Raw genomic sequence first — 26550 nt, 5'->3', positions numbered from 1 at the left:
CTAACCCACTGAGCGAGGCCAGGGATCGAACCCTCGTCCTCATGGATACTAGTTGGGGTCGCTACCACTGAGCCACGACGGGAACTCGCTAGTGTGTGGATTTTATTTCTAGAAAACAAGTACCCAGAACCTGTCATGCTGAGGAGTCTGGGCTTCCATTCTGTTGGCACGTATCATACATTATTTAACTGATGTGCCACCTGTGCCTGGACACACACACCTTGCCAACCAGTGTTCTCTTTGGAGCACAGGAGAGTATTACACTCACCCAAGCCTATGGAGTAGGTGTCCTGGTTAACCCCACCCAGGTGCGATTACCTGCAGAGAGGAGACATACCTTCGCAGGTGTGCATAGCTAAGAGGCCTGTGTGGCACCATTGCAGCTCCTTGCAGATTCTTTGACCTTTGCGCCGTTCGTTCGTTCGTGTCCCTTGAGTCATCTGGGCGATCCCAATACAGAGCACCCTGCTTTGTGAAGATGCCCCAGCCTCCTCTTCCAGCCTTTCATCTTCTTCACGGGCTCTGCCTAAAGATCTGTGTTCTGTCACTAGGAGATGGGCGGTGTGAAAACCAGTGTCCTTTGGCAACCTGTTCTAGAGTAAATTGTGTCTGTTCTGTGTCTAAAAGGGACGCCACTCCTCTGGTGGGGCCGGGCTAGGGTGGTGTTGAAATCTGTGGTTACAGCTTTTGCGCAGCTCAGAGGGCTTCTCGCTCTCAGGCCTTTGTCTACTCACACTGTTGCCTAAAATTGAGGTGGCCAGAGATCTTACTGTTCAATACATAGAGCAGTGGTAGGATTTCTCCTGTCAACAGGCTACTTCTTCTCTCCCTTGCCTCCGTCAGCTAGCACTGGATGACCCATCAGAAGGATGAAATCATTTTATTCTTCTCCAATAGTAAATAAATAAGTAGGTAGGAGTTCCCGTCATGGCTCAGGGAAACGAATCCGACTAGTAATCATGCGGATGCGGGTTCAATCCCTGGCCTTGCTCAGCAGGTGAATAAACCGCCGTTGCCATGACTGTGGCGGAGGTCAGCAGCTGTAGCTGCCTGGGAACTTCCACATGCCCCGGGTATGGCCCTTAAAAAGCAGAATAAATACATAAACAAGTAGATAAATTTAATGCTGCACTGAAGAACTGGTATGTGATAGCCCTGTGTCAGAAACCCTAAAAGGGGGATGAGTAGTAAGGAACGCAAGGTATAGACTCCGCAATGCTGGGTCTTCACGATGAGGTTCAAGGTATGCCTGCCTCCTTGGCGAGGATGCTGTCTTAGTCATTTGGTGCCCAGAGCGTCAGATCTTGGCGCACATCGGCATCTGCCTCTCGTTGGCCGTGTTAATTTTGATGTTCCAGTAAAGGTGGGGTCTGGTTTCCCCTGTGCGCTGCCCGTTTTTCTCTGTTGCTGCTTTAAAACTGGGTAAAGATCGTGTTTCCTCATCCACACATGTACCCTGGACGTCGCGTGTGCTCGGGGTTTCTGCCTTTCCTGTGCTGGCTGCAAACTCTGCCGTGATGATCTTCCAGCTCCCACAGTCCCTCCGTGTTTACCAGTTGGCACTTGGCATCCAAGAGACCTCCCTTTCCCTTCTGGCTTTCTTTTTAAATTTATTTGTTGTTGCTATGGACTCAGGGATTCCAAGATTTTTTCGGTGGTTTATAATTGATGGCTGACCTTATTTTGATGCTTGAATCGTCCCGGGTTGGTCAGTGGGAGCTCCTTTGAGCTGACTCATTTAGTCGTTCACTCCTGTGCACTTCCTTCCTCTCTCGGCTGACCGTACGTCCCAGGCTCATCTTGCACCTCGATGCCTCAGTTGTGGAATCAACAGCCATTTTTCTGAGGAGAATTCCTTCCCTCTAGTGGGTGTTAGAAACCAAGAGCTGGGTGCGAAGTGTGCTCGTTGCCCTCGAGGTGTTATCTGAGTCCTTTCAGCCAAGGGTTAGGTGATAGATACATGTGTGTCGCTTATAGTGTGTACACACAAACATAGGCGTGTGTGTCTGTACAAATACGCATACACAAATGAGCAAATGCAGTTACATTTGCATGTTTTGGAAGCGTGTGAGACCCCCGGCTCCCAGTAACATCAACTGTATACATCACACTTTCTCCGTCCTGTAATGCATCTAATATAGCTTTGGAATTATTAGAAAATTTATAAATGTATAACTTTATATTATACATTAATGTATTATTATAAGTAAAGTTAAATATTATTGTTAGAATTATGAAATATATTTTTAAACACAAAAAAATGACCACACTAAAAAGAGTTTAGAGTTTGTAGTTTTACCATTCATCTTGTCTCCTGTTTTTGTTTTTTTTTTCCCTTATTCTGTACATTGCGGAAAAACGTAGAGATTCTGGGTTCTGTTATCCTCTTAAGATGTGGCATTCTAGCAGGCAGGCAAATTCCTGATGAATCACCCTGATTTTGTGGAGGCTTAGTGTTAGCCTTTTTTTCTGGTGAATCTATTTTGGTTTTGCCCTTAATCCTGTGACTTAGTCCTTATTCCTAAATTTCAGCAGGAAGCCGGTGATGGTTGTCAAGCTTTTGTAACTTGGCGGGAATTGAATTCCAAACTCTGTATCCCCAACACTGTATCCTGTGAGAATATCTACTAAGTTATCCAGCTTTCCATCTGTTGCTTCTCCTGCCATTTCCTAGTCTCACCCTGGGCATGTGCAATTGAGGTGTTAGCCAACGATTTGAAGGAAATTAGTATACAGATTTAGGGTCTGCTCCCTGGCGTGAGTATTCCACAGTATCCATTCTTATGTTGAGGAATGATTGGGTTGGTTTTAGTGTGGAGATACCATGAATAAAATTAGTGTGAACATTCTTGTGCATGTCTGTTGGTGAACAAATGGACTCATTTCTCTTGAAAGAATATCTAGGAAGAATTGCTGGGTCATAGGGTAATCAGATTTATCAGATACTATCAGTTTGGCCTTTTCTGGAATGTTTTATAAATGGAATCATACAATATGTAGCTTTCATTGAGCATAATGTATTTGAAATTCTTCCTCTTTTTTTGGCCACCCTCTGGCATTTGTAGTTCCTGGGCCAGGGATCAGATAGAGCTACAGTTGCAACCTAAGCCACAGCTGCAGCAATGCTGGATCCTTAACCCACTGCATCAGGCCAGGGATCAAACCTGTGTCCCAGCACTTCCAAGATGCCGCTGCCTGCTGCACCACAGCAGGAACTCCTCATCAATATTTCTATGTCTAGTTCGTTTCTTTTCATCAGGTAGTATTTTGTTAAATTTTTGAAATGGGTATTTAAAATATTGATTTTTCACACTCTTTTCTAATATATGAATTTTGAGGCTATAAAACTTCCTCTAACCACAGCTTTAGCTGCATCTTACATGTTTTATATGTTCTGTTTTCTTTATCATTTCATTTCAGAATCATTTTAACTTCCATTGTGATTTCTTCTTTGACATATGTTGTTTAGAGGTCTCTTTCATTTCCAGTATGTGGGCATTTTCTAGTTACTTTTTTGTTCATGATTTCTAGCTTAATTGTGTGTTAAAGAGCACCTTATGTATAATTTCAATTTTTAGATACATAGGGAGGCTTTCTTTTGGTCCCTTTTTAATATTTTGTGTTTGTGCTTTAAAATGAAGTTATTGGATATGCTTTATATATATGGTATATATAGTGTATATATGTAGATAATATGTGCTTTATTTGTGTTAGGTAGCATTCTTTGTATGTTCACTAGATCAAGTTTATCATATTATTCAGGTCGTCTGTATCTGTACTGATTCTTTTGCTTGTTCTTTCAGTTGGCTAAGAGTGGTATATTAAAATCTCCTAATTTGGTTTTGGTCTAAATATGTTAAGACCATTTGTGTGCATGTGTAGATTTTTCTATCTTCTAGATGAACTGAACCTTTTGCATTAAAAAATGACTGCCTTATCTCTAATAGTGCTTCTTGACCTCTGTGTTTTGTCTTGTTTGTTAGATTTTAATGTACCTACATCAGCTTCCTTTTGGTTAGTGTTTACCATCTGTCTTATTCCATCATTTTCCTCTCAACCTTTCTGTACTAAGGTGTGTTTCTTGTAAGCATTGTTCTTTTAAACCTAAGCATCTTGATCTTTTAATTGAACTATATAGTCTGTTTATATTCAGTGTAATTACTTTCTGCTTTCTACTCTCTGTCCTATAGTAATTTCTTCTCAAGTCCTCTTTTTGACTCATTATTAGCTTGATAGTTACATGCACTTTATTCTCTCAGTGGCTACCCCAGAGATTTCAACAAGCACTTTTTCTTATTAGAGTCAGTTTTTGGCACTTTACTTGCATCTGTGGTAATCCAAGAACTTTGGAACACTGTATAATTCTGTAGTATAACTTCTGTTTGTCTCACTTGTTTTCATCCGACGGGATGGATCATAATCAAAGGTAGAATAATTACAGCCTCGTGTAAGACATTAATCAGAACTTGTAGCGCTGTGGTTGGTTAAGTCACAAGCTAGACTTTTGAAGGAACATTGGATGCAGTGCTCACCCTATCACTCACTTGGCATTGTGCCTCTGCGCACGTCACTTGCTTGAACGGTTTCAATAGTGACTAGCTGCATCCAGGGACTCGGAGGGACAACCACTGAGAGCTATTCTTAGGTGCCGGCAAAGCCTTTCAAGTTGGGTCACATGTTGGTCACTGACCTGACCCCGTGCTAATTCAGTGTTGGTGACTCCAGGCAGAGGACGTACTGGGTATCCTGTCTGGGTGTGGCTTGCTCTTACATGTTCTCCGCATCACATAGGGCATGTGCGACACGGGGTCCTTTTTCCAGTGACCCTTTTAATCCGTTTTACTTCCATCCATACGGTGTAGCTTCAGCTCAGGGGTGGGTTGGCTTCCACCTAGTCGTTTTGGTGTCTGAGTCCCCTCGAGACCCCACGGAGGAGACAGTGTGAGGCTCCGTCGCTGCTCTGCACCCTCTGGAAATAATAAATGTCCTCATGATCCCAGATCAAGTATAAACGGAGAAGCGTGTTGATGCCTACCTGCTCTGTGCCACTCGAGGCCCTTAGTAGGTTCCGCCTGGTTCCTCTCAGTGTATACCGCGCATCGATGGAGTATTATCTAGTTGAAAATAGATTAATAGGCCACTGACGGATCTGTGTCTCAGATGGAAACTTTCTGTGTTCACCCGAGTAAGACTCTGGAACTTTCGTGGTTGAATTTTTAAAGTCCATACTGCCTATTGGCCAGATGTGCGTCTTCATACAGTCTTGTCCAAAATGTTGGCCGGATGTGTTCACAGTTTCTCAAATTACAGCGATACTGCTGGTAGCTGTTATCTGTATGAATTCTAGGAGAAAATTAATGGTAGACGTTGATTTTTAGTTGACTCGAGTTCATGATTTTGAAAAATGTGTGTGTATTTTTGCTGCACGGCACAGGGAACTGTATCCAGTCACTTGTGATGGAACACGATGCAGGATAATGGGAGAAAAAGAATATAAATATATGTACGACTGGGCCACTTTGCTGTACAGTAGATATTGACAGAACACGGTAAATCAACTGTAATGGAAAAAGAATTTTAATTCTTTCGAAAAAGAAAAATATCTATTTGAATTCCTTTCATACTGCTATTGAAGAATATAATTTATTCAGACTGCATCGCATTACTGTATTTACTGTGAGTTTCTTCCCAAAATATTAACCCAAACCCTAAAAGGGAGAAAAGGAAATGACTGATCCAGTCCACATGATGCTGTGATTTCTGGGATCCACGCGCTGGTTCCTCTTGGGGCATTTATTTAGTTCTGCTCCATTGGAATCTGGGCTGTGCTTTCTCAACTCCACCCTCTTCTTTCAAGAAATCTTTTCTTCCCAAAGGTACCTCACGGAAAAGTGGGTTGCAGGGCTGAGCGTCCCACGTGTGCGAGACCACATCTCAGGCGCATAGGAGCACTTGCTGTATTTAAGAACAAACCTCTGTAGGTTGAGCATAAAGGCTGTTTTCATTTTCTGCCTCGGGATGTACTTTTGGCAGCTGGCATCATCACAGCAGAGATGGGTTTTAATCCTCCTTATGACTGAGGACTCAGTGGCTGCTGCTCTGAGGTTGGCCTGGAAATTCCAACCGGGAGGGAGGGAGTAGCAGGGAGAAGGCAGGTCCCCCACGCCCGCCGCCGCCGCCGCCGCCGCCGCCGCCACCACCGCCGCCTCCGCCCGCAGAGTGAATGGGCCGCTTCACCGGTCTGCCCCCGGCGGGGCGGGGCGGGGCGGGGCGGGCCTTCGCCAGGTCACCGCACAAGCGCACACTTGGTTTTGCAACACATGTCTCCGGCATCCCAGTTAGAGAAGGTTGCAGGAAGAACGTTCATGCCAACATCCAAAAAAAAAAAAATGAACACTTTGCTTCTGACCTGAATCACTCCGAATGATTTCAGCAAAATTATTTTTTGACTTTGTGTTTTTCAGTGCGTGTGATTTGCCTGCAAGAGAGTGCTGGTTGTCAAGTCATTGACGCAGTTTTTGTTGTTGTTTGTTTTTCATCTCTAACCTCCAGTGACGTGTAGGTTTGAACTAGAAGTGAAGGGAACCCAGATGATTTCAGTATCGGAAATGTCACTGATGTAGGAATGCTCTCGGTCATGTAAAGACTTTGCTCGGGAGGAGCCCTGGTTTGTTTCATGCTGAGATTCGGGAGAACTGCGTCCCGGGGTAGATCAGAGGTTCTTAGAATCCCGTGGTGCTTAGGGGTTTATAGGTACCTGTGACCTCGTGGTTACATCCTTACGGGAGGTGCTCTGTCCCCGCCCCACCCCACCATGGTCGTTTTAAGCAGCAGTGTTCATGGTGGGCTCCGGGCTGGGGAGCTGGTTTATCTGGGACACCGAGGGCGGGAAGGACGTTGTACATTGGGATTTGGAAAGTTCCCTGGCACCTGTGAGGTGAAGATCCAGAAGAGGGCCAGCTGGGGGTCATGAGAAATAAGAGCTTGAGAGAGGAGGGCGGCTCCTGAGAGGCCAACTGGCAGGTGTCAATGTGGGGGAAGGGGCTGGGGAGACCCCGCCCACTCCTCTGATAGAGCAGGTTACCTGGTGAACATAGGCTTTGCTGTCATGCCCAGGGCCTTCTCTCCTGGCAGTGGAGAGCTGCCATAGGTTGCCCAAGGAACCAGGGTGAGTAAGAGGCGTGGCTCCACCCTAGAGGTGGCCCGGGTGATGGCACAAGGGAGCGAGTCTTTGTCAGCGGGTGTGACGCAGAGGCGAGGTGTCGACCCCTCGCCACCGGCTGGGGTTGGAGAACACGGTTGAGTTCACCTTGTGGCGGCACTGGTCTGAGGTGCCCGATGGGACATCCAGGCGGACGTGTTCCGGGCGCGTTGCGTTTCTGAGTCTGAAGACGAGGGAAGAGGCCGGGCTGGGCCCCCTTAGAACCCGATGTCTTAAGATGTTTCCAGAACCAGCATGGTCGCTTGGTTCGCATTAGAGGCACTAGCTGAAGCCACAGTCCTTCTCTTTCCCCACATCTGCCTAAGTTGTCATTTCCTTTTTCTGCTTTTTAGGGCCGCACCTGCAGCACATGGAGGTTCCCAGGCTAGGGGTCGAATCAGAGCTGCAGCCTACACCACAGCCACAGCCACGGGGTCCAAGCCGCTTTGCAACCTGCACCACAGCTCACAGCCACGGCGGGTCCCTAACCCCTGAGCGAGGCCAGGGCTCCAACCCACATCCTCATGGATCCTAGTCGGGTTTGTTAACCGCCGAGCCACGGCAGGAGCTCCCTGAATTGTCATTCCATCCTCCCTCCTCCACAGCCTTTCGACGGGCCCACAGAATGCCTTTTCCCCTCCACCCAGCTGCGGGGCGGTCCGCCCAGCACGTCGTCTTGTTTGGTGTGATTTGGTGGTGGTTCCAAATGATTCCCTCTCTCCCCGTTCTTGGGTATCAGGCCCAGCTGGCGGGTCGAGTTCCTTGTTGACCTGGAGAAGCCCTGCCGCACACCCCAGGAGGCCGCTGGCCTTGCAGGTCCCGCGGTCCTCTCGCTGCTTTTCGGAGCAAGGCTCTTTTGTCCTGGAGCATTCTCTCCCGTGTAGCTGTTTGGGAGACTGGTACGGTCCCGGGAGAGGACGGCTGTCGCTGCTGCCCAGAATGATTTCGGAGCTGCTGGGAGAAAATGAAAATTATCTTTATCCTTTATGCCAGGCAGATCATCAGATTCCTTGCGGGATTCGATAAAGAGAAGTCATTTGCTCCCGGAGTCAGTACAATAACCAAGAGAATCTCTTGTAGGAGAACTCAGAAATTAAACCAGGTAGATAGGATTCGGCTCCGGGCGTGGGTAAATAGAGAGCACCCAGTGTGACCGCAGACAGCGTGGGCCGCTTTCGGTGAGCAAGCGGGGAGAGCCACTTCGCTCTGGGCTGTGTCCCTCTGGTGCCCACCCTGCCTGGGGGCCACGGGACCGGGCCTCCCCCCACTGCTTTACTTCTCTGAGTCTCTTGACAAAAACCACACCGTGGCCTTTCCCCCCAACACATCTGGTTTTGTTCACAGGCCAGGTTCTCATAGAGATTGCGAGCATCCACAAGAAACTCAACGAGAGCCTTGATGAAAATGTACGTGAGCTCTTTTTATAGTTACCACGCGTCCTTATTTTATTTTTATGCAAGCCTCCAACCTGGTATGAATTCTTTCTTTTCCTTGTGTGAACAGTTCAAAAAGTTCCACAAAGAGATCATACATGAGCTGGAGAAGAAGACAGACCTCGACGTGAAATACATGAACGTGAGTACCTGCTTCTGCTGCGCCTCCGTGGGGTTTCGGGGCGGCCGCCGAGCCTGAGGAGAACCCACCCCCCGAGCTGACTCAGCCGCCAGTGTGGATGGAGCCGTTGTGTGTCCTCGGCTGCAGAATCAACGCGGTCCCTTTGGGCTGAGCGGGCTTGTTCTCCCCGACACTTGGGCTCGTTGCTAAAAAGCATGGGAAGACATGCTGCAGGGACTCACGCATCCCCGGAAACACGGCTTTCAGAGAACAGCCATGTGTGGGTGGCACCTGCAGCTGGGTTCAGGCAGCTGTTGCTTTCACAGACTAGCTCCTGAGGACATGAGCTGGGTGCGAGGGTGCCCAGGGCACCCGGGCCCATCCTCAGAGCCCTGCCCCCAGCAGCGTTCTCCTTCCCTCAGCTCTTTCCGTGTCCCCTGCCTGCTCAAGAGCAGCTGCTTTCTTTGCCACCCAGAGTCCCCTCTTCTCACTAAGACGCCCCTGTGGCAGTCGGGGATGCAGATGTCCCTGAACCCCTCCTGCTGCCCTGCGTGCTCTGTGTGCCCCAGAGGGAGCCCCACGGCCCCCGAGGGGGATGTAATGCCAGGCGCTGTCCACCTGTTAGCTGATTTTTGCCCCCATGGAAACGCTGTCTCTGTCACGAGGTACCCTTCCTGTCCTCGCTGTATGCACGAGAGGATAAAAGTGAACTTTTTTTTTTTTTTTAGCTGCATGCCTGGCAGGCAGAAGTTCCCCGGCCAGGGACTGAACTTGAGCCACAGCAGTGACAGTGCCAGATCCTAAACCACTAGGCCACCAGGGAACTCCAACATGAATGTTTTAAAAAAACCAAGGCGTTGGGAGTTCCCCTTGTGACTCAGCAGGTTAAAGACCCGACATTGTCTCCAGGAGGATGTGTGTTTGATCCCTGGCCTCGCTCAGTAGCCTAAGGATCCGGCGCTGCTACAAGCTGCTGCCTAGGTCAGAGGTGCAGCCCAGACCTGGTGTTGCTGTGGCTGCCGTGTGGGCCGGCAGCTGCAGCTGTGATTCCACCGATAGCCTGGGAACCTCCATGTGCTGCGGGTTCGGCCCTAAAAAAGAAACACCACCAACAAAGTCACGGCTGAGATCACACAGGAAATGAGGGAAGAAGCCAGAAGTCTGCCCCAGCTCTGCGAGGCTCCAAAGCAGCCTGCCTCACAGCACCCAGAATCGCCAGAAGCGATGGCTTTTGTCATTCTGTTTCTGGAAATTGTTAAGTCATAACCGCAGCCAGGAGCCTGTGACTTACTACTGCTTATTCACCAAAGCCCTTTATGACCACCCAGGGTCCAAAAACCTTAGTGGCAAAAAGGAAGAAGAGACGTGGCCTTGAAGGGAGGGGGTGGTGTGACGTGGGGGTGCCTGTCGCCAGGCCAGGGCTGTGTGAGGTGTGGGGCCTCGCCCAGCAGAAGCAGCAGCAGGAGGACCGGCCTGAGAGCTGGCCTGGCGCTGCAGGACACCCAGTGTGACCTTTAACTTACAGGCGACTCTGAAAAGATACCAAGCTGAACACCGGAATAAACTGGATTCTTTGGAGAAATCTCAGGCGGAGTTGAAGAAGATCAGAAGGAAAAGTCAAGGAGGACGAAATGCACTGAAATACGAACACAAGGAGATGGAGGTGAACCTCCCAGCACCGTTTTCATGGGGCTCGGGGGGCGGGGCTTCGTCAGCCGCTCCTGTATCCACCCCTGGAGTGCGGCTGTCGAAAGCTGAAAATAAGCCCTTGGACTCGGTGTGAGCTGAAGGCTGCAGAGCTCCCCAGGGTTAAGAATCATGAGTCAAGAGCATTGGCGTTTTCTCCCGTCTCAGGGTGGGTACCATAAGCGTTACATCCCCACTTTACAGATGGGGAAAGGGAGGCTTAGGTTAAGCCACGTGATTGGCACTTGGAACAGGAATGTGACCTTGAACTCTCTGGTTCCAGAGCCCATGATTTTCCAGTCGAACCCCATCGTGTCCCTGGAGTACAGAGTCATATTTTGTGCAGATTGCCCAGTGGAATGTAAGGCTTTTGGCAGCCTCTCTCCACACGGCGGGAGTCAGGGATCTTGGTGGCTCAGGTCAGGTGACAGCTTGGTTAGTCGGTCTAATGTTTATCTGCACTTAGCATGTACTCCGTTATCAGGATAAAGCAAGTGTAAAGGTGGCCAGAGCTCAGGCTGGGGGTAGTAGCTCTTTGATTCCTCATGTCACACTTGCATAATTATTATTTATCTTCCTAGTATGTAGAAACCATTACCTCTCGCCAGAATGAAATCCAGAAATTTATTGCAGACGGCTGCAGAGAAGCCCTGCTGGAAGAGAAGAGGCGCTTCTGCTTTCTGGTGGACAAACACTGCAGCTTTGCGAGTCACATACAGAATTACCACGTGCAGGTGGGTGTGATGGCAGATCGTGTGGCACGAACTAACATTACTCGTATTTTCAGGTCCTTAAAATGCTGCACCTTCCCTGCCTGCCCCAGTAGAAAGCGATGGGCCTAATTTGCCAGTGAAGACTCCAGGGAAATGGGTGTGGGCTCGTCTGACGGTTAACTTCCAGCGAGGTAGATGGAACTCCTGCTGTGGCGCGATGGCATCAGCAGCGTCTCTGGAGCCCTGGGACACAGGTGCCATGCCCAGCCCGGCACAGCAGGTTAAGGATCTGGTGGTGCTGCGGCACAGGCCGTGACTCTGGCTCCGATCTGATCTCTGGGCCGGGCAATTTCATATGCTGCAGGGTGGCCGAAAAAGAGAGAGAGGGAAGGGGAGAGAGATGTAGATGAATCGTCAAATGTCTGCTTATAATGTTTAATTTAGTAGCACATCCATATTTAATCAATAGCTGAGAAGCGGGCCTTTCTTCCTTTTCTCACCCATGAGTCAGCTTTTTCTCAGATTCTCTGATGCACCTTCCGCATCAGTGTCCTCACCAGAGCCACCGGGAGAGTCCAAGCCGGCCCCAGGACTCCCAACACCCCCCACCCCCCGCCCCCCGCCCCGGTCGGTCTGAGATGCTCGCCTTGGGGAGTCCGTGTAGACGGTGTCACTGGAGATTCGGCCCCAGGCCTCATTCACCACATCAGGCCAGTTGGTGGCAGTGACCTTTTCACTCCTCTTTAAGGGCTGTGTTTATTCATCAGCTGCAAGGAGGCTTTATCGCCCTTCTCGGCGTGTGCAGCTGTGAGGTTTAACCCCCAGAAATCATTCCAAAATTTCCTTTTTTTTTTATTTTATTATTATCATGAATTCTATTGCACTTACATAAGCATCCAAAACAAGCATTGAGGAGTTCCCGTCGTGGCTCCGCACGTAATGAACCTGACTAGTATCTACGAGGACACAGGTTCGATCCCTGGCCTTGCTCAGTGGGTTAAGGATCCGGCATTGCCGTGAGCTGTGGTGTAGGTCACAGATATGGCTCCGATAGGGTGTTGGCTGTGGTGTGGGCCGGCAACTGCAGCTCCAATTTGAACCTTAGCCTGGGAACCTCCATATGCCATGAGTATGCCCCTAAAAAGACAAAAACAACAACAACAACGAAAAGAGACTGTTTAAAGAAAAAAAAAAGCATTGATTGAAACCAAATATTCATTTTTATTCATCATAAAGTTATTTAGAGCATGCTCTGTGAAAATGAGAAGCTTTGTGGGAGGTCCTGCCGTGGCTCAGTGCTTAACAAACCCACCCAACTAGGATCCATGAGGATACAGGTTCAATCCCTGGCCTCGCTCAGTGAGTTAAGGTTCTGGCGTTGCCGTGAGCTGTGGTGTAGGTCGAAGACCCAGCTCAGATCAGGTGTTGCTGTGGCTATGGTCGTGGAGCTACAGTTCCAACTGGACCCCTAGCCTGGGAACTTCCATGTGCCACACATGCCGGCCTAAAAAGAAAGAAAGGGAGTTCCTGTCGTGGCTCAGTGGTTAACGAACCCAACTAGGAACCCTGAGGTTTCAGGTTCGATCCCTGGCCTTGCTCAGCGGGTTAAGGATCCGGCATTGCCATGAGCTGTGGTGTAGGTCACAGATGGGGCTCAGATCCTACGTTGCTGTGCCTGTGGTGTAGGCTGGCAGCTACAGCTCTGATTAGACCCCTAGCCTGGGAACCTCCATATGCCACGGGTGCAACCCTAGAAAAAGACAAAAAAAAAAGAAAGAAAGAAGAATTTCAGGAAAGGTCACCTCTTCCCTTTCCAACTAGACTGTTCTCCGAAAGGCTCTGGGGAATCTGGGTCCAACTGTAAGAAGAGCCAGGGACAGTCGCCTCGGGCTTGGGCTCTCAGAGCTGTCATTCATCCTCCGTCCGCTCTGCACCCCAGCTGCCTGTAGCCAGGGCATCCCCTCAGCACTGGCCTGGCTTTGAGGAGCCCCCACACTCTGCCGCTGTCCCTCTGTCCCAGAGGGGACCTTCTCAGGGCGGATTCAATCATTTCCCTAACGAGCACATCAGTCGGTTTCCCTGGGGTCTCGTCCCCCCCTGGTCCTGCAGCAAGGTCAGAGGAGTGGGAGGAAGACAATGGGGACTTCGGGGGCCCTGGGACAACAGCCGCTTGATACAGAGTGTCCCACCTTTCCCTTTTAGGTTTCTGTTTCGGCCGCACCTGCAGCACATGGACGTTCCCAGGCCAGGGATCGAATCCAAGCTGCAGCTGCGACCTACGCCAGCCGCAGCCACGGGGGATCCGTAGCCCCACTGCACCAGACCAGGGATTGAACCTGTGCTGCCGCTGCAGAGACAGCTCGGATCCTTAACCCACTGTAATGCGGCAAGAATGCCCCCTTTTAGTTTTTGAACTTATTCTGAATTATTTACAATTCTTTTCTTCGTCTTAAACTCTGGGTTTTTTGTTTGGTTAGTTTGTTTGCTTTTTAGGGCTGCACCTTCAGCATATGAAAGTTCCCAGCTAGCAGTGGAATCCGAGCTACAGCTGCCGGCCTCCACCACAGCCACAGCCACACCAGATCTGAGCCACGTCTGCGACCTACACCACCTCTCACGGCAACACCAGACTCCCTACCCACTGATGGAGGCCAGGGATCGAACCCACGTCCTCATGGATACTAGTCGGGTTCATAACCTGCTGAGCCATGCCAGGAACTCCCTAGGCTTAAACTCTGTGTTCACACAGCAGCAGATGGAAAATTCCTATTGAACGGGAGCAGCGGATACCCAGAGATGCTTCAGCCACTCCCTGAATTCACCTCACAGCTCCCACACTCTGGCGATAAGCCCGGGATACGGTAGCAGTCATGCTTCGTGTCGTTTTGGTAATTATCGCCCTTCTCACCACACACGTTTGTCTTTGGTGTCCTTTCTTTTGAATTCCTAGTCTGCAGAGCTGATCAACTCCAAACTGCCAAGGTGGCAGGAGACCTGTGGCGACGCCACGAAGGTGCCAGAGAAAGTCATGCACATGATCGAAGAAATCAGGACCCCGGCGTCCACCCCCATGTCCGGAACGCCACTGCCGTCCCCCATGGTCGAGAGAAGCAGCGTGGTAAGAACCGCTTGCCCCCAAGGTGTCAGTCTAAGAAGACCTGGCAAAATGTGCCCATCAGACCAGGGCCTTCGTCGTGCGTGGAAACCACAGGGCCTGCGTGGCTTCTAGGACCGACCGTGTCTCCCTTTTATCCGTCGCCTTCGGATGTGGGGACAGGTGTCGCGCATGTTTCTCTTTGCCACACTCTTCAGCACTGGCGTCTTGGCTGTAGAGCTTTTACTGTCGGTCCTTTCGCTGGGAATGATTCCAGCTTATAAACGGCTTCCCAGTGAGGCAGCGTCACGTCTTAGTGACCCCGGGAGCCCCTCGGGTGCCGTTGGTCACGATATCAGCCCCCTGGGGAGAAACAGGCCGAAAATACTCCGGGGAATGAGTGGGGGCGTTGTGCACGCTCAGCACACGTGGCGACTGGACTGCAGCAGGTAGTTTGAACACGCGTCAGTCGCCTTCCCTCTGCACACAGCGCCCTCCGAAGTGACAGCAAAGACGGTAAGCTCCCTGCCTCGCAGACCCGGACAGGCGTGCGGAAGCACGAGAAGGGGAGAGACGGGACGAGAAACGCCGCAGGCGTCTCCAGGCTGAGAAGGGCCAGACCCCAGCATGTGGAGGATGCGGCGGGCAGGGCAGGGCAGGGTCCTCCGAGCCAGTGGAAGCGGGAAGGAGGCTGAGCGTCCCGATGCCGTGGGGTGGGGAGCTGGTTCAGATCATCCGGGCCTGTCGCTCCCCCGGCCCCCATCCCACCCGAGCTGAACAGCAGGGAGCAGGGGCTTTCGTCTGTGAACCAAAGCAGCAGTGTGTGTGCACGGAAGGGGTGCCGCCCGTTCCTGGACGCCGGCCTCACCTCTTCCCCGACCTCCCTGCGGGTGGTCGGCGGTCATGACAAGAGGCCACGTACAGACGGTCACTGTCAGCGGCAGGAGGGAGAACAGCAACTGCTGTCCAACACTACGATGGCCAGGCAGCCCGCAGTCACTGAACAAGTGGCAAAAACCAGTATCATAAAAAAGATGCGACGAAATGGGAGTTCTCATTAGAGCTCAGCAGGTTAAGAACCCGACATTGTACTCACGAGGATGCAGGTTCGACCCGGCCCTACTCGGTGGGTTAAGGATCCCGCGTTGCTGTGGCTGTAGTGTAGACTGGCAGCCGTGGCACTGATTCAGCCCCTAGCCCAGGAACGTCCATATGCTGTGGGTGCGACCCTAAAAAGAAAAGGGGGAAAAAAAAAAAGCTGCTCCAAAATAAAAACCACCATGACCAGTAACGGAGGCCACAGAGCCAGCAGGGCAGAGGAGAGACACGAAAGGGTATTAGCTCCACAGAGAAGAGTCGGGTGTCTTGGAAATTTTTAATTGGATTATGGTTTATAGTTAAAATGATAGGTCTGGGGAGTTCCCGTCGTGGCGCAGTGGTTAACGAATCCGACTAGGAACCATGAGGTTGCAGGTTCGATCCCTGGCCTTGCTCAGTGGGTCAGGGATCCGGCATTGCCGTGAGCTGTGGTGTAGGTCGCAGATGCAGCTCAGATCCCGCGTTGCTGTGGCTCTGGCGTAGGCCGGTGGCTACAGCTCTGATTGGACCCCTAGCCTGGGAACCTCCACATGCCGTGGGAGCTGGCCCAAGAAATGGCAAAAAAAAAAAAAAAAGAGAGAGAAGACCAAAAAATAAATAAATAAATAAGAAGAACCCTTTAAAAAATAAAAATAAAATAAAATGATATGTCTGAGATTGGCTTCCTGATACTCCAGTCATGGGGAAGGCGGGTAGGGCGAACAGGAACCGCGATGGGCTGCAGGTTGGGTTCACGGAGACTGATTGTGCCACTTCCTCTACTTTTGTACCTGTTGGCAACTGGTCTCGCGTTAAAAGTTTTGTTTCTCATCTCCCCTCCTCCCCTCAAAAAACACCCCGAAACAATAGGTGGGCTCAACTGCTTGGGAAGTTAAGACAAAGAACTCTCCCCAAATACAGTGCAAAAACAGAGGATTTAAAAAAAAAAAAAAAATCCAAGGGGATGAACACGTTAGAATTTTCAGACACGGGAGGCACATCCGGCTGCCTGCTTGGCGTCATCACCTCCTGGATCTCGGGTCCAAAGCTGCATCCTGGTGCTTTTCCCCCGAAACCTGCTTCCACAGCCTTTGCCATCCAGTAGATGCAAGCTTCATCCTTCCAGCACCTCAGACACCCGAAGTCAGCCCCCTCCCTCCCTCAGGCCCCAGCCCGTCCGGGGACGTAGCCTCCTGGTTCCCTCCGCCTGTGCCCCTGCCCGGCTCCACCTGTGGTCCCTGCAGAGGTGACTGCCCTAACCTGGCCGTTCACACAGCAGGCAGAGTGATCCCGGGTGCGTGGAAAAGGCCAGGCCCTCCATAGCTTGCAGAATCTTAGCAAAATAGAGAGGACTCCGAAAACTTCCTCGGAGGGAAAGAAATGCGTTACGTACAAAGAAAAGAGAATCCTGCCGATAGCAGATTTCTTGGGAGGAAAACAAGATGTTAGAAAGTTGGAGTCGTGCCGTCACAGTTCTGTCGAAAAACAATTTTAAATGTAGAGGCCCATAGCCAAGCAGCATTTAAAAGGGAGCCTAAAAATCCATAGACAGTAGATGCGTGCCTTTCAAGGGGCAGGGAAGTAGGAAGTAGCTATTTAAAAAAATTTAAAAAAAAGAAGAAAATAATGTGGTATTCTTTTTTGTTCGTTCTTTCTTTCTGGTTGCATCTATGGCATGCGGAAGTTCCTGAGTCAGGGACTGAACTGGAGCCACAGCAGGAACCCCACCAGATCCTTTTTTTTTTTTTGTCTTTTCAGGGCCACACACATGGCATATGGGAGTCAGATCCTTACCCCACTGAGCAAAGCCAGGGATCGAACCCACATCCTCATGGATACTAGTCAGGTTCTTAACCTGCTGAGCCACCAGGGGACTCCAAGAAGATAGTAATCCTAAAATAATACAAAATGGGCCATCACCCTACAAACAAGAGAATTGGGGGAAGAAAATAGAATTTAAAGCACGTAATGCAGAATAGCCCTGGGACTCTAATTCCGTGTTACACTCCTTGTAAACTCATGAGAAGTTTTTCACAGGTCGGGCGAGAACATGACACCCTTTCTAAATATTCACCGAACATCCCCTCGGCTCCTTCAGCCAGAGCGACGACCAGCCCTTTGGTCGATATGTTTAATAACCCAGCCACAGTGGCCCAGAATTCCGAGAAAATACAGAATTCCACAGGTAAGAGACTTAGCAGTTTGATGTCTTTTAAAAGTACATTTTTAAGTGTTTAAATATTTGGGACAAGCATGCCCAGAGGTAAGGGCACACGTGTATAATACACCGCCCCCCCCCCCGACCCGTGTGGAGGGGCTCGCCTCTCGGCAGAGGTCCGGGCTCGTTATGAAGCCACAGGACAGTTTCTGGGGGACGCATTTGTTCTGACCCGCACCGGGTCTACACACCGATTGAGGTTTGCAGAGACAAACGTATACTAGCCAAAGACGGTATATTTTAAAGGAATGGGCTCTAGCTTACAGAGCCTCAGGCTCTCTTCATTATTTGGTGGCAACTGTGATAAAATTTCTTGTTTTCACTGAACCGAACAATAGAAGTTCACGTGGCAAAATGACGGTCCTTCCTCTTTGTTTGAATGATATTCGGGGTTTTTCGTCATGTCTAACCAAGCACGTCATTCTTTCTGGAGACTTAAGTTCTAACAGCTATAATTTCTTAACGCGGATGACTCTGTTTCGATAAATCGGGAGCAGTTCTTGTGGGCAGACATTCCAGGTGGCTTTGGTCAGGCTCCCCTGTGCCTGCACAGAGTCTGTGGCCCCCGGGGACCTTGAGGCTGTGGGGGCGCCTGACCCGTGTCTTTGGGGGGGGGGGGCGGGGAGTTGGTGGCACAGGCCCCTGGGTATGAAGGTGGTGCAGTGTGCTGCCAGCCAGAGCCCCGAGGTCCAGAGCACGGTGGCTGCCGGGGAGCAGACGAGAATCTCAGAGTGTCAGCTGTGAGGTTGGTCACCTGCGGTCATTTGCCTTTGAAAGACTGTAAGCTACTATGTGGCATAAAGCTAAAGCAGGCAGCGCTGCCCAGGAACTAACACGTGCTGGGGCGTGGCCATAAAAGAGACACACAGAGCTGTGTGCAGCCCCACCACTCAAACGATTCCTAGGTTCTTATTCGTAAAAGCTGCAGAAAAGTCACTCAGGTAATTCCAGTATGCAGCGTATTGAGGAGATGCAAAGTTGATATCCTAATTAAGAATGTGCAAGAGTCATGCAGAAAGGGATTTTGCATTGTTTTAAAGTCAACAGTAGGAGTTCCCGTCATGGCGCAGTAGTTAACGAATCCAACTAGGAACCATGAGGTTGCCGGTTCAATCCCTGCCCTTGCTCAGTGGGTTAAGGATCCAGCATTGCTGTGAGCTGTGGTGTAGGTCGCAGACGTGGCTTGGATCCTTCGTTGCTGTGGCTCTGGCGTAGACCGGCGGCTACAGCTCCGATTCAACCCCTAGCCTGGGAACCTCCACATGCCGCTGGGGCAGCCCTAGAAAAGGCAGAAAAACAAAAAATAAAGTCAACAGTAAGCTAGCAAAATTTGAGTAGGGAAAAAAATCTCCATTCCAGTTTTTGCTTGGGGCAGGGGCCAGGGTGGGAAATACCAGGTTGTGTTAGTTGAGACACAACCCAGCTCAGCATGAGGCCCTGCAGCCAGACCTCTCTCCCGCGTCTGGGTCCTCTGGTTCTGGGCTTGGCACCTGGGAGGGCTCCGTACCTCCCAGGTGACTCGTCCCCCACTGTGTCCTGCCCCTGCCCGCTCGCGGCGAGCAGCCGCACAGGGAGCACGTCCTCATGTCCAGTTGGCACAGGCCTTGGGCAGGCTGGTGAGGGTGCCTCACAGCGCGTTGGAGATGGGCCCTGGGAGCGGGGGGGAGGGGGGCACAGGCCGCCGGCGGTGGGCTGGTTGGCCTCTTTAAGCGTCGGGGTGCACGGAGCTTGGCGCGCCCCGCGCCACCCTGTGGGTCTGGAGAAGAGCCCTTAGCCCCAGGGGTCCTCCAGGAGGCCCCGGGCGGTGGCCCCGCCGCCGTCCATCCAGGCGGAGGGGAAGGCGGTGTGGACGGATAACTGGCTTTTCGGCCGAAGGGCAGTGCTGGTGACGGGCTGGGCGGGTGTCTGGGGTTTGCTCCTTTGGAGGCGCCATCGCTGCTCTTGCTTTGCGGACAGATTCTTCAGACGATGCCAGTTTGCAGCGATCGGTTTCTGTTGCCACCGGACTGAACATGGTGAAAAAGCAGAAGGTGAAAACCATCTTCCCGCACACGGCCGGCGCCAACCAGACCTTGCTGAGCTTCGCGCAGGGAGACATCATCACGCTGCTCGTCTCGGAGGAGAAGGACGGCTGGCTCTACGGCGAGCACGACGGCACCAGGGTGTGAGTCCCAGGACGGGGTCGGCGTGGCCAGACGGAGGCCAGCGGGCAGGACGGGGTCGGCGTGGCCAGACGGGGGTCGGCGTGGCCAGACGGGGGTCAGCGGGCAGGACGGGGTCGGCGTGGCCAGACGGGGGTCGGCACGGCCAGACGGGGGTCAGCGGGCAGGACGGGGCTCAGTGGCTGGCACCGGAAGGGCTGCTGTGGTCCTGTGGGCAGGGGAGCCTCAGCACAGTTACGTTCATAGTTGAGTTTTGGTTGTGGTTTAGTTAACTGCAGTTAATTTATTCCCAGTTATCCCCAACATCTTAGCGACAGTCAAGTTCATAGTTCAGAGTTTACTTCTGGTTCTCGTGTAGTTAACTGCAGTTATTCTGTTCCCAGGTACCCCCAGGCTCTTTTCTCTATGTGTGTGTATACAGATAAATTTGATGCATCAACAGGTTACTAGATCCTATCAAGTCACCTCTGAAAATGGGTTTAAATATCCTATTTTATTCATATTTATTTTGCTTTTTAGGGCCACCCCTCGGCATATGGAGGTTCCCAGGCTAGGGATCTAATCAGAGCTACAGCTGCCGGCCTACACCACAGCCACAGCAACGCGGGATCCGAGCCGCGTCTTTGACCTACACCGCAGCTCACGGCAACGCTGGGTCCTTAACCCACTGATGGAGGCCAGGGATCGAACCTGCAGCCTCATGATTCCTAGTCAGATTCATTTTCACTGTGCCACAACGGGAGCTCCAAAATAGCCCTTTTTTTTAATGTGACTTCAGATGTCTTAAGATCTGCTTGGGTAAGATTTAGCACATGAATGGTTTACATGCCCGTGTCACCGTTTCAGCTGTATGTGCACAAGCCTTACTGTGAAGTAGGTTAAATCAGTTTTCTATGTAGATTATTCTAGTAGGAAATAAAACCAATATGGAAACCATAAAACAAAAAGGGAACCGCAATAAAACTAATGCTGTGTGGAAGCTGCATGTGACAGGATGTGCTGACATGGCCTGGCCTGCCCCTGAGCTGCCAGCGAGCCTGCCTTGCTGTGCTTATTGTTTGCTTGTCGGCTGCTCCCGCCACAGCAGAGTCTTTGTTCCCCCCACTCTCGACCTGTAGGAGGGGTTGGTTCCCGTCGTCGTACACAAAGCTGCTGGAAGACGATTCGGAGACCACGAGCGTGCCCGCGCCCAGGTAGGACCTGCCTGCGGTGCCGACCGCCCGGAGGCAGCAAACGCCCCGTGGCCTGTGTCTCTGGCGAGTGGGAATGGTGTCTGGATGAGTGCGGTGTGGCCTGGAGGCGGGGGCCGGGGGGATTGCGGCTCCCTGGCTGCCTCCTTCCTGATCTCTGTGGTCCTGCTTTCCTGTCTGTGTGAGGAGACCCGCCCCAGACCCCACCCTGCCGCCTCCTGGCAGCCTCAGCACCTCCCGCCCCCTCCCGCCCCCCACTGCGGGCGAAACCCAAGGCCCACGCCTTCCCTCTTGGTCTTACTCAGCAGCCTTTGATGCCGGTGAGCACTTTTTCTGGAATGTTCTCTCCCTTGGCTTCTTGCCCTTGCACTCTTCATTTCCTCACCTCACCAGCCCTCTGTCTTCAGGCCTCGCCTCTGCCCTCGGCTTCATCGCAGATGTCTCTGGGGTCTGCCCTCCGTCCTTGTCCCTTTTCTGTGCATCTTGGGCCTTCACGTCTACTCCCACGGCTTGAAGCACACCTGGGGCTTCCCGCAGCTCCTCTGTGCCCCTCACCCCACATCTGGAGTCCCGTCCAGACGATGGCCGTCAGCGCGCCTGAGAAGCTGTCCAGGGTGCCTGACATTGACCGGGGCGTCTAATTCTCCTAACAACCTGATGAGATTGGTCCCCACTTTAAAATGGAAGAAATTGTGGGAGTTTCTGTTGTGGCTCAGCGGGAATGAACCTGACTAGTGTCCACGAGGACGCAGGTTCAACCCCTGGTTTCACTTAGTGGGTTAAAGATCCAGTGTTGCCATGAGCTGTGGTGTCAGTCGCAGACTCAGCTCGGATCCAGTGTTGCCATGGCTGTGGTGTAGACTGGCAGCTGCAGCTCTAATGTGACCCCTAGCCTAGGAACCTCCACATGCTGCAGGAGAGGCCCTAAGATGCACAAAAAAAAAAAAACCTAAAGAAAGTGGTACAGAAAGGTTTAATAACTTTCTCAAAGAGCTAGAAGAGGTGGAGGCAAGACTAGGGCCCAGCAGGTGTCTCCTGGGCCACGACGTGAATATTTATAAGTGTGTCGGGTGGCTGTCCCATGGGTCCCCAGAAACAACGTGTCCAAACGGAACACGTCATCGTCTTGAGCACAGACCGCCTCGGCCACAGCATTTCCCGAGTCAGAGCAGCCCTCGGCCCCTGCCGCTGTCCCTGGCCGACCGTGAACACCGCGCGTGAGCCCCTGAGTCCTCCACTATTTTTGCCCAGAGCCGTCCATGTGTCTGTATTCCTTGCAGAACAGCTCAGCTGCCACTCGGCGGGGAAATAAAATTTAAGTATTTTTTGTATGTTAAAATGCTGAGGATTTTTGTTTGTTTTGTTTGGGGCTGGGCCGGCAGCATACCAAAGTTCCTGGGCCAGGGATCAAATCCAAGCCACAGCAGTGACGACACCGTCTCCTTAACCTGCTGAGCCACCAGGGAACTCTAAGCTTCTGAACTTTTTCACCTGAAGTGCTCCAGCGTTGTGCGGAGGCTTCTGCTGTGTGTTCTCACTGAACTCCTCAAATTAACTGAGTCAGCCCCTGAGCTCACGTTCCCCTCTTCGTCTTGCCATGTCTTTTAAAGAACTTCTTTTGAGTGTACATTTACAAACCAGCAGAAGCCCTGTGGAGGTGTAGCTAGTGTCCCTCACCATTTTGCTTTGGGTTTTTTTTGGTCTATTTTTAGGGCTGCACCCGCAGCATGTGAAGGTGCCCAGGCTAGGGGTCCAGTCGGAGCTGCAGCTGCAGGCCTACATGACAGCCACAGCCATGCAGGATCCGATTTGAGTCTGCAGCCTACACCACAGCTCACAGCAACACTGGATCCTTAACCCCACTGAGTGAGCCGGGGATCAAAGCCACATCCTCGTGGACACTAGTTGGGTTCTTAACCCACTGAGCGGCAGCGGGAACTCCTCCCTCCCCCATCGTGGGCATGGCCCTGGGATCTGGGATGTTTGGGATGCAGGGGCCAAGGGCTCGTCTAACGTGTGTCCTCGACGTTTTGGTTGCTAGCTCAGCACCGGTACGGAGCGTGAGCACGTTGAACTTATCGGAGAAAAGCAGCGTCGTCATCCCCCCACCCGACTACGTGGAGTGTCTGTCGACGCGCGCGGCTGCAGATAAGAAAGCGGATGCTTCCCCAAACACGGCTGCCTTTAAGGCACCGGTGTCCAAACCCGGACCCACACCTCCTGTGAGTAGAGCCGTGGCGTAAGGCCCGTGGACCCCAGTCCTGGCGCTGGGGGCGCCTGCTGTCCCAGCGGGAGGCTGCTGACCCTCGGGCTTCCTCCCGGCGCCTCCAGATTCTGCCACACACTCGTGCCACTTCCTCAGCCTCAGTCTCCTCCTGCTTTTGTTGTAGCTGTGAGTTGACACAGCAGGTCCGTCGTTCGCCAGGTGGTACCGGGTTTGAAACTCGCCTTGCTTGCTTTGGGTCCGAGCTGCAGTCCCCTGTGCCCGTAATCACCCTTCTCGGTGTCGTCAGGGCTCCTGTTTTCTGGAGGAAGACTTGAGGTTGAAAGTGGTGATTTGATCCTTAGCCCTTCGGAAGGCGTGCCGAGCCAGCACGGCACACACACGGCCCCTGTAGCCCTCAGCAGCCTGGAAGGACAGAGGTGTCACCTGTCACGTTCCTTTGACAGCGCCTTCCGAGTGCCTGGCGGCATGGGCTCTGGAGACGCGGGGATAAGCCAGGCCGGCTCCTGACTCTGCTGGAACGGAGGTTCCAGTGATGAGACGCAGACAGGGAGAAATACCTAGAAATGTCAGAGCCGAGAGCTGTGTGGAGAGTTACAGCCAGGTGGGGCCGCGGCAGGAGGAGGGGCCGCCTTGGGGCAGGTGACAGGTTGGGTTTTCTGGGAGGCTGACCTGAGATCAGGCGCCGGGAGCTCAGGAGGGAGCATCTCTGGCCACGCGGGTGGGAGCGGAGGGAAGGAGGGTTCGAGCCCTCAGCCAGGCGATTCCCGCCCACAGCACTCCCCGCAGGGCCCCCCCCCCCCCCCCGGCCTGAAGGGGACCTGGGCACGTGTGGCAGAGGTCGTCTGCAGGGGAGGATGTCTGCAGGGGTGCCAGGTGCCGGCTCAGCTGGGACACCCAGGGAGGAACTTCCCAGCAGAAGAGCAGAAAGCCAGCAGCCCCGTAGGTGACCTGGGAGGAGAGGCAGGGATTCCAGGGCGGCCGAGCCTCCTGGGGGTTCGTGTCCATTTTTGTTTTCTTCGGTGTAGGTTATCCAGGGGTGGAGGAGAAAAGGATGGAGCAAGGGGGGTGACTGAGAGGGCAGGAGGGGCTGGCGGCGATGGGGTCCGCTGGGCGGGGGAGGGCGCAGGGCAGCCCGGAGGGAGTCCTGGGGGCTCCTGTGTGGGGCCGGCTGTACTCTTGGTGGTGAAGGAAAGCCCGGGACGGGCGGGCACCCACACGGGTGCTGAGCAAGTCTGAGAGGAGAGACCTGCTCCCAGAGGTGCTGTGAGGAGCTGCAGGAGAAGGGGGGGGGGGTGCAGGGTGAGAAGGGGGCGCCGATGGGGTGGGGAGGGAGCCTGGAAGGACTGGGGGGCTGAGGGGGCTGGACTAGGGCAGGGAGGGTGCAGAGAACTGCGGCGGCACCCAAGCCTGTGCCGCTCCCCCTGCCCCCCCCGAAACACCCGTGGGCACCGCTCCTGGTGGCCTTTGCTCAGCCCTGGGTCCGTCACAGGAAAGGGAGCACTCCCAGAACTGGGCCCTGTGTTTGGTGGGGGCAGAAGGTGTTCGAGGCCTCGCCTACCTCCTCACAGGCTGCAGCGCATGTTTTGGTCCAAGAAATGCAGGGTTTCGAAATCTCATTCAAAAACGTCTGGGGTCTCTTCTTAGTTCAGCGCCCTGCACCGTTACCATTGCAAGTTACTCCGAATAGCTAACTCCGAAAACCGTTTTCAGGAGAAAATGGCACTTCTGGAAACATCTTGTTGGCGGTGGATGTCAGAACTGGAGTGATGGCTTGGAAGGGCAGGTCTGAAGTGCTGTTGTGTTGGGTCCCTGTGTTACAACAATAATCCAACTACTTGGAAATGATCTTAAGGCATTTCTGAAAGCAGAAAAATTCCTTCTGCTGGGGGGAAAAAAACCCCACAACCTACAACTTGCATCACAAAACCCAGGACCCAGGCCCACACAGCACATTGTTCAGGTGTGACCTCTTGGGCTGCAGTGTCTTCTCCTGGTTTTGATGTTCAGCTTTTTCTTTCTTTCTTTTTTTTTCTTTTTTTGTCTTTTCTGGGGCTGCTCCCGCGGCATATGGAGGTTCCCAGGCTAGGGGTCTAATCAGAGCTGTAGCTGCCAAGCCTACACCACAGCCACAGCCAAACACAGGATCTGGGCCGCATCTGCAACCTACACCCCAGCTCACAGCAACGCCCGATCCTTAACCCACTGAGCGAGGTCAGGGATCAAACCTGCGTCCTCAAGGTTACTGGTCAGATTTGTTTCCCCTGAGCCAGGATGGGAGCTCCCAGCTCCCTCCATTGTAACCAGGGGTCAAGCTTCAGAGCGAGTCCTTTCCCATCCCGCGGCCTCCCTTGTCCCTTCCCCGTCATCTCTCTTAGAAGGACGAGTCCCAGAGGGCGTCCTGGAGTGGAGCTGGCTGCGTCCACACAGCGTCCTTCCCCAAGTTCCTCTTTCTCCTGTCTCTCCGGCCTTGACCAGTCTGTGATGTTGTGTGGTTGGCGGGTTGTGCCGGAGCGTTTCCTCGGCGGCGTGGCTCGTCCGTCTGCAGTCACACACACCCCTGGCTGCTTCCTTCTGTGACACCAGCGGGGTGGATGCCAGCTGCCTGGCTCCACCACCGCAGCCGAGCTGTACAGGCGAGGAGGTCCCGTCGAGGCACCGCGGAAACGACTCCGATTAGGACTCCGACCAGGAGCCAGACGAGGAGTTTGGTTCCAGGCTATCTCAGTAAAGCAAATATTGCAATAAAGTAAGGCACAGGAACTTTCAGGTTTCCCAGTACATATAAAACCTGCGTCTCCACCATGGTTTGTTAGCTCTGTAATAGCATTGTGTCTACACCATAGCTTAATTTTAAAATACTTGTAATAGCATTGTCTAAACCATAGCTTAATTTTAAAATACTTGATTGCTCAAAAACACGAGTCATCGTCTGAGCTTTCAGGGAGCCGTCGTGGTGACATCAGAGACGGCGGCTCACTATGACGGTGGTAACGGCAGGCTGGAGATGCTGCAGGAGTTACCAAAACATGACACAGCGACGCGGCGTGAGCCCATCCATGCTGCCGGGAAAATGATGTTGGCAGACCTGCCAAAAACCTTCCATTTGTAAGGAAAAAAACCAGTATCAGTGCTATCTGTGAGGGAAAAATCAAGCAAAGTGCCATACAGTGAGGTCCGCCTGGTTAATGCCTTTTAAGGTAAAAGCATCTCACCCCAAATTCATAGCTAGCACTGGACCTGTAAGTGAAAACACATTTAGCTACCAGCGCTGATTTTAGAAAATAACACGCTTTTTACCACGTGGGTAAGTCTTAAAGCACGATGCCGAGCTTTTCCCGCTCCGACTGGGGAGACGGGAAGATGCTGGTTTTCGCTCCCCGAGTCGGTGGCGATGCTGAGGATGACGCCTCTGCAGCATCGGTGAGTCT

General features: G+C 52.3%; 1 protein-coding gene across 1 annotated transcript in view; it reads left to right on the top strand.

Annotated features, from left to right (window-relative positions):
* BAIAP2L1 (BAR/IMD domain containing adaptor protein 2 like 1) overlaps positions 1 to 26550 on the top strand; it is a 94649-nt gene that overhangs the window by 60876 nt on the left and 7223 nt on the right. Inside the window, exons 4-12 of the mRNA XM_047779530.1 lie at positions 8546 to 8607; positions 8705 to 8776; positions 10281 to 10418; positions 11023 to 11175; positions 14105 to 14272; positions 17363 to 17510; positions 19500 to 19707; positions 20824 to 20898; positions 22937 to 23117. Coding sequence (XP_047635486.1) covers positions 8546 to 8607; positions 8705 to 8776; positions 10281 to 10418; positions 11023 to 11175; positions 14105 to 14272; positions 17363 to 17510; positions 19500 to 19707; positions 20824 to 20898; positions 22937 to 23117 — 1205 coding nt within the window. The remainder of the gene's footprint in view (positions 1 to 8545; positions 8608 to 8704; positions 8777 to 10280; positions 10419 to 11022; positions 11176 to 14104; positions 14273 to 17362; positions 17511 to 19499; positions 19708 to 20823; positions 20899 to 22936; positions 23118 to 26550) is intronic.

Source organism: Phacochoerus africanus, chromosome 5, assembly GCF_016906955.1.
Source record: "Phacochoerus africanus isolate WHEZ1 chromosome 5, ROS_Pafr_v1, whole genome shotgun sequence".
NCBI lineage: Eukaryota > Metazoa > Chordata > Mammalia > Artiodactyla > Suidae > Phacochoerus > Phacochoerus africanus.
Note: the sequence above shows the minus strand (reverse complement) of the source record. Positions and strands in the feature narration are given on the sequence as shown.